This window comes from Hermetia illucens, chromosome 6, assembly GCF_905115235.1.
Source record: "Hermetia illucens chromosome 6, iHerIll2.2.curated.20191125, whole genome shotgun sequence".
Taxonomy (NCBI): Eukaryota; Metazoa; Arthropoda; class Insecta; order Diptera; family Stratiomyidae; genus Hermetia; species Hermetia illucens.
Genome location: NC_051854.1, coordinates 89604371 through 89621258, shown reverse-complemented (window position 1 = coordinate 89621258; position 16888 = coordinate 89604371). Strand labels below are relative to the sequence as shown.

Genomic DNA, 16888 nt, shown 5'->3' with positions numbered 1-16888 from the left:
CTGTTTTCCGTTTCAGCTCCAAGTGAATGGGGGGTAAGTTTAGGATAGCTTCAAGGGCGGCAGTCGGCGTAGTACTCATTGCTCCAGTAATACTTAAGCAACCAAGCCTCTGAATATGCGTTAGCAGCTTCCTACTGTTAGCAAAGTTCAGTCCCCACGTCTTACCTATCCTGGATATAGAGCTTTCACATTAACTTGGAGTCGAAATGTACTCCTAAATACTTGACTGGTTGTGCCAGCTGGATTTCTACCCCTGCTAAAGTGAGTAGCGTATAGCTGTCCTACCTGACGTTCCTAGTGAACATAACTAGTCCAGTCTTCCTAGCGTTCACCGTGAATCCATTACGGAGGCAACAACTGTGGATTTCATGCAGAGTTTCATTCAAGCGGTCACATACTGCGTCCGCAAACTTACCGGAAATTATTACAGCTAGGCCGACCGCAAAAGTTTGCGCGAAGACTTTTTTGTCCTCCAGGAGCCACAGCAAGGTATCCATAGCAGTGCAGAGAGAATCCCTTCCTCTGGGGAGCCCCTATCCGACCGATAACTAGATTTTTCTCCACTCTAGCATGTGAAGGATCCAACTATTATAATTAGCAACGATTCGATTCCATGTCTTGCTGGATCACAAATTGCCGCGAGCGAGGCATAATTGAAGGCACCTTCGATGTCCGTGAATGTGCGTAAGTCGTATTCTTTTCCGGACATCGCCTTTTCAATTTTTGCCGTAAGTTCATGGAATGCTGTCCCCGTGGATTTTCCTTCCTGATAGGCGTGTTGCCTATGGTGAAGTGGCCACTTAGGAATGTGTGTATCCCTTATGAAACGATCTACTAGTCTTTCTAGTCTTTTTAGTAGAAAAGACGTTAGACTGATCGGTCGGAAGCTTTTTGCGTCTGTGTAGGTGGGTTTCCCTGGTTTGGGAATGAATATGGCGTACATTCCCTCTATTACTAGCGCAAGAATGATGCCATCCGGAACTGCGGACTTGTATCTATGGAACGAGTTCAATGCCCATTTTACTCGCTCCAGTGATACTACTTTGCATGCCAGATTCCAGTCTCTCGGTTGAGGGCTGCATGCACCTGTTGGCCCCGAGATAAGATTTGCTGGATGCTGCCTGGTAAGTGCACTTCAAGCAAATGGTTTGCTGTTTCTTCATTGCCTTCTGTGTACATCTCGTCTTGTAAACGTAAATAATCCAGTTTCAGATCACTACGATTGGTAGAGGGTCTGAGCTTCAAAATGGTATATAGGTTGGGGGGTCTGGGTGTCCGAAAAATTTCTGTGATTTCGGCGAATCTTGGGAAAAACTTTAAACGCTTATATCTCCGTTAATATTGAGAATTTCGCAAAAAGGAGCTTAATTTGTGATCACTACTTTTGGTAGAGGGTCTGAGCTTCAAAATGGTATATGGGGTGGGGGGTCAGGGTGCCGGAAAAATTTCTGAAATTTCGACGAATCTTGGGAAAAACTTTAAACGCTTATATTTCCGTTAGAATAAAGAATTTCAAGTATAGGAGAGTTAGGTCCATCAGCTCAGAATCGGATTTGACTTTCCTGAGCATATCGGCATAAGTCCCATCACCTTTTTTGCAGACGATAATCGATTCAGGCCGTAATCTTCTTTTATGTGTCGCATTTTTCTTTCTACCAACCTTGGTCCATGCTTCCTTGGTTCCTTTTTGGGGCTTTACCTCACTTTTGTCGGTAACTTTGCCAATGAGGGGCCTTTTGCCATTTTGCGTTCTGCGAGGATCCGAAAAATCATGCGCTCCCTCTCTACTCCTCTTTTTAAGCTTACCGCCCTTTGAATTTCGAGGGAGGGTCACCTGTGTTGCCTGGGTGACGCTTAATTCCTTCGAGGCATTTTTTTGGTCCTTGGCACTATTGCGTAGTGCCCGAGTGGCTCGGATCATTTTTTGATGGTCTGGTGCATATTGTGTTTGTCCTTTATGTATTCGGACAACTTTTTTTTTTCTTCCGAGTAGGGCAAACGATGATTCTTCCGTATTCTAACACTGCTTCTCTGTTTGGTTTTCCCACTGGGCGTTTCCGTATTTATTAGACTTCGCTGATTTCCTTCCTTCACCAACGTTGATTTCGGTTCTGGTTCTGGCCCGTGTAAAGGCATCCCCGCTCAACCTTTTTGTTGTGTATATCTCCGCCTGGAATATGTTAATGTGCTTGCCCATTGGCTTCAAGTTCATTTTCCTTGGATGAATGACCACGGCACCCGCTCCCTCTTACGTGACTGGTCCGTCAGTGTACCAAGAAATCAACTGCTGGTTTAAACCGAATGTCACAGCCACGCTCTTCCATTTTGCCTTGTTATTCCAGCGTCTTTCAAATTTTTTATCGAAGTGAAACCTCGTTGTCATGTTATCACTTGGTATCAATAATTCGGGGTAGCGCTTAAAAACAATATCAATCTTCCTTCGGTTTAGTCAGCTCCCCACCTCCCGGCCATCCCGAAGATTGCTCTTCTTCCCTGCATCTGTATGTGCAGGTAGAGAGAGGTTAGTCCCAGAAGGACCCCCATGGATGTTGCTGGACATGTCCTGATTGCTCAACTGATACACACGGAAGCCAGTGTTTGGAGTTTATGTATCTCCTTGGCTTGTGTGGTGAGTTCAGTTCTTTCTGTCCAGATAATCACCCCATAGATAATCATTGACCCTACTATTGCAGTGTATATCCACAGTGTTATATTCGGGCTGCAACCCCATTTTTTTCCTGCCATGGACCTAGAAGGCATCAGAGTCCTTATAGCTTCCGTCAAGTATTTCCGACAGGTAAAAGTAATTTTTGGTCTAGCCTAATGCAAAAATATTTGACCTGTGTTTCTCCTTTGTCCCTGTCATATAACCTTGTGACTCTCAGATGATCAAGTTTTCGATTCTTAGTAAATTATACTATGGTGGTTTTGGCTGGATTGATACGCAATCCCGCCTTTCTGCACCAGGTACTAGTAACCCTTAACCCAGTTTGGATTTGATCGTATAGGATATCCTCATATTTGCAACTACAGATTAAAAGAAGGTCATCCGCGTAACCCTGGACTTGAATTCCAGTATTTGTTCGCTGGCTGGCTGGTCCACTACCATACTCAACATTGGGAGTGATATTAACCTGCCCTGTGGACACCTTTGAGTAGTGTTCATGGCAATAGAATTTGTACCTGTCGGTACTACTATTTTCGAACTCTCTAGCATTTTGCCAATCCAGAAAGCCAGGGTGTATCTCACTCCCTTGCGGATCAGGGCGTCTTGTACCTCTGTGTGCGATGTGCTATCGAATGCGCCTTTGATATCCAAAAACGCTCACAGTGCTATTTCTTTTGTTTTTATGTCATCCCTACTACATCCGTCAGCTGATACAAGTCAGTTTCGGTTGACCGTTCTGCCCGGTAGGCGTACTGATATGGATGCAGGAGATTGCGCAATACAACGTTAATTCTAATATACCTGACCTCCTCCACCACTTTCATTACGAACGATGTTAGGTAAGTTCGTCTGAAAAACTTAACATGAAAGGCATCACCTTTTTCAAGAGCATCTGTATCCTGAAACCGTTAGTCCCTATTTTTAAATGCTTGGGTGCCATACGCCAAACGAGGGAGCCGTGGACCAAACATCGTAAGAGTAAGTTGCTCTCCATTTGGTACGGTCCAACATCAGGTGGATGTGGACTTATGATCCCTCACTATCCTAAACAATAAAATGTCTCAACCTCCTTCTTCAAACAGAAGATATTGTTCCGTCTTTGGCTACAGCTTTGTAAGGCTTGGTTGCTGCTTCTGTGGTTTGTTTGATCTCTTCACTGAATTCCTTGAACCAGTTCTGATCGCGTTGCTATACACCACGTCCAGCCCCTGTTTGTTTTGTCCAAGAATCCAAATAAAATAAAATGCGATTTATTTTTTCCTTAAACTGGATAAATCATTTATTAGTATATACGTATTGCCAGCAGAAGTTGTGCTTCCCTTCTGCTACCCCATTACCCTAATTAGAGACCGTAGAGACACTAATGTTGCCCGGTGTCACCCTTGCCACTTCTTTCAGAAGGGTCGATTGCACGTTGCCCGTGTCGGGGTTCAATCTGATCCCTTCTAGTACCCTTTGGATCCCCAAGTTCTCCTGCGCGTCCGACTTCCTCCTGCCCTCGCATTCCTTGATAACTTCTACGTTATCCCATGTGGTGATGTGTCTCTCTTCAATCATGTGCCGTGCTATCATCGATTTCAGCGATGTGATCTTCTTTTCCCTTCTCCTGACCGTTTCTGCTTCTCTCTCGTGTTCCTACCAGAGTACGGAAACCAATTTTCTAGTTTGTCCTATATAGCATTTCTCACAATCTGGATATGTCACTCCCACTGGATTCATGTTTTAATCTGCGGTCCTTGGAGAATCGCAGCCTATTTTTGAGTTGGTGAAACCTACTCGATGGCACCATGTCGATGTTTAGCCCTTTCATAGTTTTTATCAGTTTCGACGAAGCCGTAAAGTGAGTGACCCCCATTCTTCTTTCCCCTTCCAAGTTATTTGCGAGGGATGTCATTGCCCTTATTTCTCGTCGTTTCACCGTTTTCCACATGAATCTTTCAATAATCGACTGTTGGAACCCGTTCTTCACTCCTGTGCCGATTACATACTCCTTTTCATTCATAAATCTTTCAGCACTGAGGGGTACGGTGAACATTGGCATGGAACAGAGCCATTTTATGTGAATGAGAGTGGTTCACATTATCTGGTATCGTCCGCTGCGTATGCGTGCGCTTACTGTAAATGTCAAAAGGGATCCCTTTCTCCTCTCTAATAATCCTAGAATCAAGGAACGGGAGTTCTCCATTGACCTCCATTTATAGCATAGCTTAGGAATTACTATCTTAGTTGATCAGGTACTGAAGAAGGGTACAACTTCTGCTCGAAATACCTATATACTAATAAATAATTTATTCCGTTTTAGGAAAAACTCAACTACATTTCAGATATTCTTTGGAAAGCGTGGAAAGAAGTGACAAAATTGAAATTGATATTTTGTCCAGCTAAAGGATTTTCGCACCTCTATTCTGATTCTGGCTAAGTTCCCATTTCACCAGGGTACATATCTTGATGACTTAACTGTCAAGCGTCCTAACCTACGCCATCGTTCCATCTCAAGAAGGGTCTGCCTCGTCTTATTTTTCTACCATAGATATTACCCTTATAGACTTTCCGGGTTGGATCATTTCCATTTGATGACCCGCCCACCAGACGGTCGTGGTATCGCTCATAGATTTCGTCGTTATGTAGGTCATCCTCATGTAGGGGGCCAAAAATTATTTAGAGGATTCTTTCCTCGAATCCGGCCAAGAGTTGGCAACCGTCTTTGCTAGGAACCCAGGTTTCCGAGGAATACATAAGAACTGGCAAGATCATAGTCTTGTACAGTAAGAGCTTTGACCCTATGGTGAGACGTTTCGAGCGAAACAGTTTTTGTAAGTTGAAATAGGCTCTGTTGGCTGCCAACAACCGTAGGCGGATTTCATCGTCTTAGCGGTAATTGGTTGTGATTTTCAAACCTAGACAGGAGAAATTTTCAACAGTCTGAAAGTTGTTGTCTCCTATCTTCATTGTTTTCATTTGACCAGTGCTATTCGATGTTGTTCGTTTTTTCGGTTTTGGTTTTGGCGCTTCATTAATGTCCAGCCCGAGATCCCGCGCCGCCTGCTCGATTTGGATGAGTCTACCTTCATCTAAATCTCGGGTTGTTCTTTACATAATGTCAATATCATCAACGTAGGCCAGTAATTGGGTAGACCTGAAGAGGATGGTACCTTTCAAATGATGGGGCATCTGCTTGTCTTAGACCATTGTTGATGTTGAATGGTCTCGAGAGTGATCCTGCTACTTTTATCTGGCCAGACTTATCAATTTCGTCGGGATACCGAATTCTCTCATGCCCATGTACAGGTTTACCCTAGCTTTGCTGTCATAGCGGCCTTAAAGTACATGAAAGGGTGGTGCAACCGATGACCATATTCCAACAGTTTTTCCATCGTTTGTCGTACAGAGAAAATCTGATTTGCCTGGAGTGGAGCCTCTTTTCCGCTGTAATTGTTGAGCAGTTCACCAAAATACTGAACCCATCGCTCCAATATGCCTATTCTGTCGTAGGATGAAAATCAAGGTGTATAAGGCCTCATCCTGCTGAGTTGTTGGTAAAATTGGCGAGCCTGGTGTGGCTACACCCTATACTTTTCGAGTTCACACACTTGTTGGTTATCCCAGGCGTCCTTTTTCCAGGACATCTGTTAGCTGTTATAGCAACATCCATTTCCCCTTTTAGGTATTAAGGAGGGCCGTGGTATGAATAGCTTCAGTATTCACTATCACCTGATTGTCAGAAGGAATTCTAGGTGGTGTTGTTATTCGAGCTCGGAGCACTATGCCAACGAGATAGTGGTCCGAGCCTATATTGGCTTCCCTATATGCTCTGACATTCATTAATGCTGAGAGGTGCCGGCCATCAATCAAGACATGGTCAATTTAGTTGAAAGTGGACCGTTTTCCGCGCAAACCAGGTACTTCCAAAACCATTTCGTACGATACTGCTAATTAAATAATACGCAGTCTGTCATCATTGGTATCCCTACGTAAGCAATGGGAGCCAACGTATCGCCTAAATACGGGCTTCGTTCCTACCTGACTGTTAAAATCTCCAAGTATGATTTTGATTTCATACTTGGGTCAGGCTTCGAAGGTTCGTTCTACTGCCTCGTAGAAGGTATCCTTCTTTCGTTCTGCAGTCTCCTCTGGGCATGCACGTTTATGAGGTTTGCAAAAGCAGAGTGCACAGCCGTTCGCTTATATTTTCAAAACCGATAACAGTAGGTATCATTTTTTGGCTGGCTAAGAACCCTACTTAGCGCACATGGTTTACTGGATAGCCACTATAATATGTGGTATAGTGGCTCTTCTCCAGGAAACCGGTCTCAGTCCAGCGCATCTCTTGCAGGACTGTTACATCAGCCCTATATTGGGACAGGGGTTCGTCATTTTAAAGTCCATCCTGCGCGAGGCCCCTTCTGTGGCTTCGTAATATCGGTTTTCCGTGTAGTAGCCTATCCTACCCCCAACCTGGAACACCAGTTAATACAATTTGTCCCGTTTTTAGGCGCAGGATACTCGCATTCATGCTTCCCCGTCTGCAGTTTTTCATAAAGAAAGAACTCCCAGCGGTCATCACGTGGAGGTGGAGATAGGGTTTGGTAGTAGAGGTGTTGGTGTTGGTGCAGCAGGCGCTTCCCAGATTTTATGATCCATCGTCGGTACCAATCCACGCGTTGGGACCTATACTACCCTTTGACCTTTATGGTATAACTATAAAGATTTCAAATAAGATATTTCAGTCTCCTCACAAAAACACTTTAAAGAAAATTGTTTAGAGGATTTCTAAAGTTTTCTGATTTTTCCAATAAATTTTTTCCTCAAGATGTCAGCCATGTGTATTACCTTTCTTTGGCAAAGTAGACCCTTATCTTTACCAATGAGTGGTTTTCCGATATCTTTTGCCTTGGAAGGCTTTCAGGATATTTGAGAGAAAACCGCTATCCTGTGACGGAAACTGAATTTTGATGCGTAGTAAGTGACATCTGTTCTCAACTGAACTGTATCTAAACTGACCTATGTACTGCCGTAATTAGCTAGATCAAACCTAGATCTTCTAGCCAAGATAAGTTTTTAAAACCCAACATTTTTATTGAATAATGCATTTTATTGTTGATTTATAAAATAATAAATAAACTGATATCGAGACGCGAAAAAATTAACAAATTGATTATTGAAGTAAGATAAGTAAGGTAAATGATAAAATAGGGATGTTTATACAATGGAATATAACTGTAGACTGAATAAAATCGTAAAACTATACGATCGGTCTTTAAATCCGCAAAATTAACTACTGTCATCAATTATAAAAATTGGCTTTAGTATCTGGATCGACTTCTTCGGTGATTTTTCCTAAACATTGAAATTATTGAGTAGCCAATTTCCAGCAGGAACATTTTCCATCATCAAGGTGTTCTCTAGAACTACCTCGTCAAGAAAATGTTCGCTGATCTCCTCGGGCCTTACTAACTGCAGAAGGCTTCCTATGTGTGCATGTCGTTCGGTTACATTATGACCTATCCACTGCATTAAAGCTGAGTAAATCATTTCATATCGATAGGGGAATTTGGATCGTTTCAATCTGATATCGCTCAGTAGACGCGTTACCTATTTTTACGGTATAGAAGAAAACGGTTATTACTTGAAAACCAAAGAAACGGCAATGTTATATGTACTTACATCTTTCAGCTCCAACTCGAGAAAATCGGTCCTCTTCATGACATATTTCAAAGACTTGCAGATAAAAGTTTGAAGATAGGTTCGTAACCCGTGCAGAGAGTAGAAGTCTAAAATAAGATATCATAAATATTTAATAAGATGATTCTGTATTCTGCAATACTAAACTACTGGAGGGAGGAACTAAGGAACCAAGGCGTTAATTTGAGTGTCGATTGGCATGGTAGTGCTAAGACCCAAATTCCAACTGCACATATGTGCACCATCTGAACATTTTTCTCACCTGCTAACTTCCAGAAAGAAATGCAGTTCTTTAAATTCGCGGAACGCTGCACGAACCTAATGCAATGCGGTGGTAACTCATCCCATCGTAAGAAATCTGCCATTTCGAAGACACCCGTTACCGTATCCGAACGAAGCCTTGTGTTTCCAGTGTGCATGTGCTTCTTAGCCATTTCAATAATCGCAGGTTCAAACTGATGACTTCCTTCTCAGAATCCGCAAAGTAATGAAACAATAGATCCTTTTTGTAGGATTCACTAGGTGAAGTCATATGAGAACAAAGGATTCTTTGGGTACTTACCACTGAAGAAATATTTGCTAGAGGAGATCAACACGAGCTTGTTGGCTAAATTTTTTTAATTACGGACGCGCAGAGCAATCTCGAAGTTCTGCAAGTTAGAATTGGATGCACCACAAATACGAATCGGCATCACTAAGTGCTTGCGAGCGACACAGATGTACTGTTAAAATTCATGTTACTAAGTATTATGGGGGAGCGGTCATGCCTCTATTTCATTTGAAAACCCGCTATCCATCGATTCAAGGTGATTGTCTGCGCTGAGTTGATCCATATTAGCACAAACCACAGGTTTTTGGATTCACCAAAACTTTTAGAACTCAGAAGTAGCACGAAACTGGTGATGGTAATCAATCGAAAATATAATTCAAACCCCGTAGCTAAGGCAACAAAAGAGTATTTTCCCAAATCGAAATGTCCTGTGGACGTCAAGCTGTTACTATGCTTATTGGCACAATGAGTCCTATCCTTCTGCTAAGCTACAAATGCAAGCAAATTTTGGAATTTCAAAAACCTATTCCACTAGGACCTAAACCCTAGAAGGTTTTTCAGTGGCCCACCTGAGTGTCCTTAATATTGATAATTACATACCCAACCAAAACTAATAATAATTAATTCCACCATGAATAATTTACCTTGTTCGATAGTAGAGATAAGGACGTTATAATTATGTGTAAACTATGGGTTCCCCTGCGTAACCTGAACCTCCTTCCTGGCTGCCTTGTCTGATTATGCTTCAGGTTTAGGTTGCATAATTAGGTAAGTCTTCACACGACCCCTGCGGTGGTCACTGGAAACCGTTTTTGGAAGGGCCAAAAGTGTGTAGAACCGGGCTAGGAGTTGGTTCACTAAACCAACGAGGATGTGTTTGCTTGCTGGTTATGTTCTAGAGGCATACCGATCTGGCAGTGGATGAAACGAAGCAACACCCCGGGGAATGTCCCCCTACACTTGAAAAGGTGCTAATAAAACTCCAAGCCAAGATGGAACAGCATGGGTAGGTAGATATCAGTGGCGGCTCCGAAGCGCCCAATTAGCGCTGTAATACGCCATTTTGATGCCACAAACTCCTAAGGCCGTGACTGCTATCATGAGAGCAGGGAGGCAGAGTTCAGCCGGCTCAGATCTTCAGAGCCGGTAGTATTCACGAAGGAGAGCATCTCGCCCAAAATGCAACTAGAAATCTTTCCGAGGTCACCAAAAAATGGTTTACCAAGTGTCCATAGCCTAACTCTAGCTATAAGCTAGGCAATCGCAGAGGAAGTGCCTGAAGGTTTCCCTTTTCTCCAGAGCTAAAGTCTGCGGCTGCTAAGTTGTTCAAGTAGACTCCGCCCTTGACAGTCGTAACCGAAACACCAACTGTACCCGCGGAAGGACTGCCAAGAGCAGAGCCTCGCCTGCCTAATCTGTCAGCCGGCTCATTACTCTCTATGTGCCGTCCAGGTTGATCAGCCGCTTTCTGCACTGCCCCATCACCCTAGAGGATATCGCCGCTAAGTACAAGGCCTTAATGGCCGCTTGGCTGTCAGTCAGAATGGCTACGTTACGTTTGGGGCTCGGATCATGTTTCACCCATCGACAGACTTACAGTATCGCCAGTGCTTCTGCTTGGAATACACTGGCGAAACCTGGGAGACCATACGATTCAGATACACTGTATGTATGATTTCCCTAGGTATTTCGTCCAGGATGTTACTGTGGTCGTTGGACTTCGTTATCCAGCATCCGGACTCGCGTAGTCTGACGCACTGCACGCTATAACGTATTTAATATGGCGGTCTAGGAGGAGGAGATGCAGGAGTGGATTGAGAGCATCAGCCGGGCAGGACTTCAGAGCCCCAGCAGCACCTGCACTCGCAGTTCGTTCGCCCGGATTGGACGCATCACAGCGGTAAACATTCAGATAACCATCCTGCGCCGGAAACCCCATTTCTTTGTGAAGGTTTTCTTGCAGGTATAGAAGGCTAGATAGGTCTTCTTAACCCTCAGTTTTATGTTTAATCTCTAATTTACTTTAAGATCCAGGATTACATCCAAATACTTTACATTGGAGGAAAGAACCAATCTTTGTTCATTCAGCCATAGTAGGTGGAATTCAGGAATTCTTGTCTTGGTGGTAGATAGCATCAGTTCCGTTTTGGTAATGTTTATGCCGAATCCATATCTTGCGGCCCACCGGCACAACTTTCGCAACGCGATGTCGCTCATAATGGACGGAAACATCCCTACCACTAATATCACCAAGTCGTCGGCATACCCAACTATCTTCACCCCGCTGCTGTCCAATATTCGTAAAATGTTGTCCATCACTATTAACAAGAGCACCGGACCCTGGGGCGTGCCTCTGTTCACCGCACTGGTAAAGTGGTTACCTCCCAGATCCAAGAAGGCAGCTATGGTATAGTGCTTGCACTGCAGTGACCACTCATCCGTGCCAATTACCCCGTAAGGAGCGGTTTCTGTGGATTTGCCTTTAATGTAGGTGTATTAGGATTTAGATAAAAGGATCCGCTCTAGGGTCATCAATACGAAAGAGGTGAGGTTGATTGCTTGAAAGTGCTTCGTGGACTCATGCTGCGCCTACCCGCTTTCGGAATGAAAACCATTCGTACGCGTCTCGTGGTACGTATTCTAAAGAGATTCAGCTCCGATAAATCTCAACAAGCCACGACACAACCCTTTTCTGCTGCTTCTGTAGTATGACTGGCATTATGTTATCTGGGCCCGGAAATTTATATGCCGCCTCTTAGCGGTCTTAATGGCCGACTTGTACTTCTTCAGGCAGTCCTTGTATGGCTACCAATATTTATGCCTGTAACAGATGTTGTAGACTTACATGGTCAGCTTGCTGAGGCTGGAGAGATCTTCGTTCCACCACGGTGGTAGTTCCTTCTTGCTGTATTTAGCAGGGCACAAGACTTTAGAGGCTGCATCGAATGCCTTTTCCAGAGCCCCGACCTTCCACTCTGTCTGTGTCTCTTGGATGTGTCGTCTGTCGTCGCAGTCTTGACAATCTGTACACCGAAGAATTTGTACTTAATTACTTGACTAAACTTCCTCCAGTCGATCCTCCTGGGGTCTTTGAAGGGATTGGAGACCTCTGCGGCGAGATCTAGACTGAAAAGTATCTAACTGTGATCTGGATAGGATCTCTGGTCGGACACTATCCAGTTCTCCACTCTAAGAATCCTATTGTCGGTTAGTAAGGTGATATCCTTCTCCCAACCGTCACAGCTCTCCAAATTGGGGAAATGGAAGGTTGGTGTACGGCCCCTGTTACACACCGATAGGTCTGTATTAATAATAAAATCAAATAATGACTCACCTCTTTCGTTGATTTCCAAACTGCCCCAAAGCGTATGCCTCGCATTGGCATCGCAACCTATCTAAAAGTTGCCCTTAGTTGTTGTTATGGTGCTCGTTGTTGTAATTTTTTTGGCGGAGCTAATCGTTCGTGAGTCATGTAAGCCGAGGAAATATATACGTTTTACTAGGTGGCTGGAACTCAAATCCAGACACGGAAAAGGGTGCAAACTCTTCCTCGAAGATACATGCTTTAGGGCTGTCTTGATCAGCGTCTCCTGAGCTGTGTAATAAATTAAAATATTTGCTTTGGGGCTTTTTCGGTCACCTCCCGCCTAGGACTCCTGTATTAGTGCGATGTCGCTGCCTTCCTCTAGGAGGAAGACAAGCAGATTAGCCGAGGTGCACTTAGAGTGCTGCAGATTTATCTGCGTTACCCATAACATGATCTGCTTTCGTGGGGGATTCTTCAGTCCCTGTCGGACCGTCGATCATCATCTCCTCTAACAGCTCGTTGGCGGCGTCGATTAGATCCAAGACGTCGTCCGCTTTTGCAGCACCTTTGCATTCCTGACTCCGAATCGCACTTTATAGTCGGCCTTTTCCTTTGATAACAACCCAGTCGTCCATCCGAATCCTGGGGTTTTGAAGGCGCAGGGATTGGACGAGCTTATCCTTATCCATGTGAATCTTCGGGAACCAGATGCGAGCGACCGGTCTCCTGGGAATCCCATCTTAGAGGATGACTTTGAGCTTTGCGCCCTCCCAGGCGCCGCTTATCTTAGCGACGTACGAACCGGGAAATTCCCTGGGGAATTAGTCCTCGCTAGCTATAACGTCGAACCCACGGACAACCTGAGAGAAATTAAAGCAGGGGATGGATACATGTGTTTGCCTTTGGGGTACACGAGATGCTCAAAAACTATCTCCGACACCCTGCCGTCAACATTGGCCGACACCTCCGGTACTAGTTTGCCCCTAGCGGAATCACCATCTACCAGCGCCATACGTAAGTGGCTCCTAGCCACGCTGCTGAAGGCTTTCATAATTCGTGGCTCGTCGGCTGGCTGTTGCTGCTTGCTTTTCTCCAGATGTTGCTTAGCATCCGAGCTCTTGCCCACTCTGCCCCGCTTGTGATCTTTTTCGACCTCGTCTTGAGATCGATTGCGTTTGAGACCGGTGGGCCTCGCCTTCAGCTCATCTGCCAGTCGTTTACTGTACCGGCCTCCTTATTCTTAGCAATCTTGCTGAGAATATGCATGACCTTTTATTTCTGGCTCTTGAGCAGGACACCAGTGGACCTTCACTGCTGCGCTCGACAGCTGCTGTCTCCTAGTTAACTACCAGCAGCTCGTCACCACTTCATCCAGGTTCACCTAACAAGTGAGGGAATTTCATAACGCAATTCTCCATTCGCAGATAGCATTGACCGAGATATTTAAATCGCTCAGTTCTGGGTAGGTCAATGCCACAGATAGCGCCCGTTTCATGAATATCAGTCCTCAGGAATTCTGTTTTATTCAGATTCGATTTTAGACCGCGTTGCATGCGGGGAGTGGTGAGAGGGCGCTTCCTTGTTGAACTCCGACAGAGACCCGAAGCGGTTTTGATACACCCGCCCCACTTCCAACTTTACTTTTCCGATCATAGCAGTGCAATTGAACCCAGAGGACGCTTTTGTGCCAATAAGTGTTGTCGTAGAGCATACCAGATGAGTCCGTGTGGCACACGGTAAAACGCTTCCTCTAGATTCAGAAATGCAATGTGAAGAGGGCGATGCTTCCTACGGTGTTTCGGCATGAGTAATCGCGCAGCATGTATTGCGTCAGTAGTTCCACGGTTCTTGACTGGGCAGGAACCATTTCGGACGGTAATTTGAACATTCTGCTGGACTACCTTTCTTTTTCCATATTGGAACTATGGTACTCTCTCGCCAGTCAATTGGTGTTCTAGTTTCCTGAATAACCGAATTGAAAAATTCACTGAACCACAATTTTGGGTCCCACCATTGCGCTTTCCAGAGCTCGGATATGATGCTTGCCGTAAAGTACCGTTCTTGTCAATAACACAGCGGCAGTCTTTGATATCCGGTGTGCGTTGTTGTCGACTTTCGACAAGTCGATAGAGATCTCTCTGTGGGTAACAGGAGGGAGTACAACAACCTTGAATTTCCACAGCTCGGAGAACTGTGATGGTTGAAAGAAGCCATTAATAGCACCATCCCTGAACGACAATGGCACTCTTAGAGTGGAGAATTGGAGAGCGTTTGACCAGAGATCATCCACAGACTACAGTTGGACGCTTTTCGATCTATATCTCGCTATGAAGGCTCCCAACCTCTTCAAAGGACTAGAGGAAGTTTGGTGAAGATATCAGGTACAAATATTAGCACAACAGAGGAACTTTGGCCCCATCTCTCCGAGAGTTTTGTTGCTAGTGATGGACGAAATTCTAGCGTACTCAACAGGAGCGAAGTGAAAGTGGCAGCGTATGCCGACGACGAGATATCGTTGTGAAAGCCCAACAGCCATTTTAACATCCTATATGAAGTAGTCCGGGCACTCTAACCAATTCCTGCGGACCACGACATGCAGAAGCCGAACTTCACATTTTCTGACCAAGACAAAGTGGAAGTCCGACAAAGCGTTGCAAGGCTATGATACACTATTTTTTACAGACGGAAAAAGATACTCTGTGAAGTCTCAGATGTATACAGCATAGCCGAGTCTAACGGCACTCGCCAATGTGCAGAAACTCACTGGACAATATGGGCGACACGCTCAAGGCCACCCTCTTCTGGATTCACGGTCATAAGAATATAGAGGGAATGAGCGGGCTGACAGACTGGCCAGACAGGACTCCCCTCACGGAAGTTCTTCGGTGGGCATAGTCTTTGTCTCGCTGGCGATTGTCGAGAGCAGAATTTACTTGTATTCATTAGCAGCCGCAGACTTGAGATGGCGAAGGCTCACCACCTGCGCCAAATCAAGGAGAATTTGGTCCGCCTATAAAAATACCTAAACGCAATACCTTTTATAATAGGTGCATACAAAAACATACAAGAGTACAGCGGTCTACTCGGAGCACTAGTCAATACAAAACCATATCGCCAAACTCGGCAAATCCTACAATTTGTACTGCTAAAGCTACAGAGAATATAAAGAAACGTCCTGACATTTCCTTTGTGATTGTCCGGCCCTAACAAGAGCCAGACTACAGGTTTACCTAGTGAATCGTTCTTTAAGGACTTGTTGCAGAGTGCTGCTTTCCTTCCTGCTGGACTCTACCTCTTTGCTCTTATCACAGGAGTCGTGATCTTAGGAGTTTTTGCAATCAAAACGGCGCACCACAGAACTAAGTGGGAACTTCAGAGCATATGCTTCTTGTGTCCACTACCGCTAACCGAAGTGCTTACTGCGTCCAGTGTGGACCATACCGAAATTACCAGCTTGTCCCCACCTCCGCCGAAAATACCGCTTTATTGCATCCGATTTTTCAGGATAACACAACACATGGGCATTCTGTCACGGCCATATGTTCATTCCCAAAGAGGAGGAGTTGTTCTTTCGTAGTGCCTTCTTCTGCTGTCTACGCGACACCTTCCCAGGTCACACATTTTCACATATTCATATTAACCCTCATAATAGGATGGACACATATCTTGTTGGAAAATTCCTATTCTGACCATATATGCCCAGGTAGTGAATTATGGCCAGTCAGAATGCTTTTACAGGTCTTCCTGCTTTTCGACAGATTAAACTTTAAAGTTTGGTGTGTTTAGCAGCATTAAGGCTCTACCACCTCACATTATGGGCAGCTCGTTCCTTGTTTTTGACAGCAGCATTAGCCAGTATATTCTAAATCGAGAACTTCTTACCACTTTGAGGGTCAATATCCTTAGCTTTTAGGTTCATGTGTTTAGCACCCTCAACTACTACAGCCTCCCCTATCACGACAAGGGGTGTAATGTGGTGTGATATTCCTTTTTAAGGTTTCATGTAAAACAAAACCTTATTAAAATCGATTCAATGTCTGTCTGTCTGTCTGTCACACGCATTTTTCTCCAAAACGGCTAAACCCATCCGAACGAAATTTGGTGGACAGATGGGAACTATGAAATCCCACGCATACAGTGAGTGGCATAAATTTAGGTGGAGTTTAAAGGGGGGCTCCCCATACATGCAAAAGGGGGATTCAAAAATTTTTTTCACCGGATATAGTTGTGTAGGGTATCAAATGAAAGGTCTCGATTTGTACTTTCCGAAACTGATATTAGTTTTGGCATAAATCGGAAAAAAATCGGAGTGGTGCGCCTAGATGAAATCTAGGCCTCAAAATATGTCCCATTCCGATATCTGCTCAAATAAACTTACTAATAGTATATTACTACTTTTTAGAAATGTGCTGAAAAACCCCCTTAAATTCATCCTGGGACTTCCGAATTTTGTACCAGCATAGGGGACAATATTTCGTATATATGTGCTAAATTTCATGGAAATCAGGTAATTAACGCCAAAGTTATAGCAGTTCAAACTTAGCAATTTCGAGCGAGTTTACTGCTTCCAAAGCCATGCAAATCAGATGCTGACGTCATAATTACCCGGAATAATTGACATTCGCGTGGTATATTAAAGTCACATTTATGAAGAATCTATTTATCTGCAGCCCTTTTAAGG

General features: G+C 44.4%; 1 protein-coding gene across 2 annotated transcripts; it reads right to left on the bottom strand.

The window, feature by feature from the left end:
- Positions 1-7739: 7739 nt before the first annotated feature.
- On the bottom strand, positions 7740-9075 carry LOC119659640 (kelch repeat and BTB domain-containing protein 3-like). Of its 2 annotated transcripts, none has more exons than XM_038067840.1 (4): positions 8912-9075; positions 8613-8838; positions 8333-8439; positions 7740-8260 (listed from the first exon to the last, which is right to left on the bottom strand). In XM_038067840.1, the coding sequence occupies exons 2-4, from the start codon at positions 8782-8784 to the stop codon at positions 8006-8008; spliced, it is 534 nt and encodes a 177-aa protein (XP_037923768.1). In that variant the 5' UTR covers positions 8785-8838; positions 8912-9075; the 3' UTR covers positions 7740-8005. The 2 variants fall into 2 exon arrangements, with proteins under 2 accessions (XP_037923768.1, XP_037923769.1); XM_038067841.1 differs by having other exon boundaries at positions 8613-8852; positions 8913-9075.
- Positions 9076-16888: the final 7813 nt, after the last annotated feature.

What these genes read in the sequence shown, in the direction of transcription:
- LOC119659640 (XM_038067840.1), bottom strand. Translation starts at nt 8,784, where the DNA reads ATGGCTAAGAAGCACATGCACACTGGAAACACAAGGCTTCGTTCGGAT. An exon ending in TTCTTTCTGGAAGTTAGCAG is followed by an intron (nt 8,440 to 8,612) that starts GTGAGAAAAATG and finishes ATCTTATTTTAG; the next exon opens with ACTTCTACTCTCTGCACGGG. An exon ending in TCGAGTTGGAGCTGAAAGAT is followed by an intron (nt 8,261 to 8,332) that starts GTAAGTACATAT and finishes CCGTAAAAATAG; the next exon opens with GTAACGCGTCTACTGAGCGA.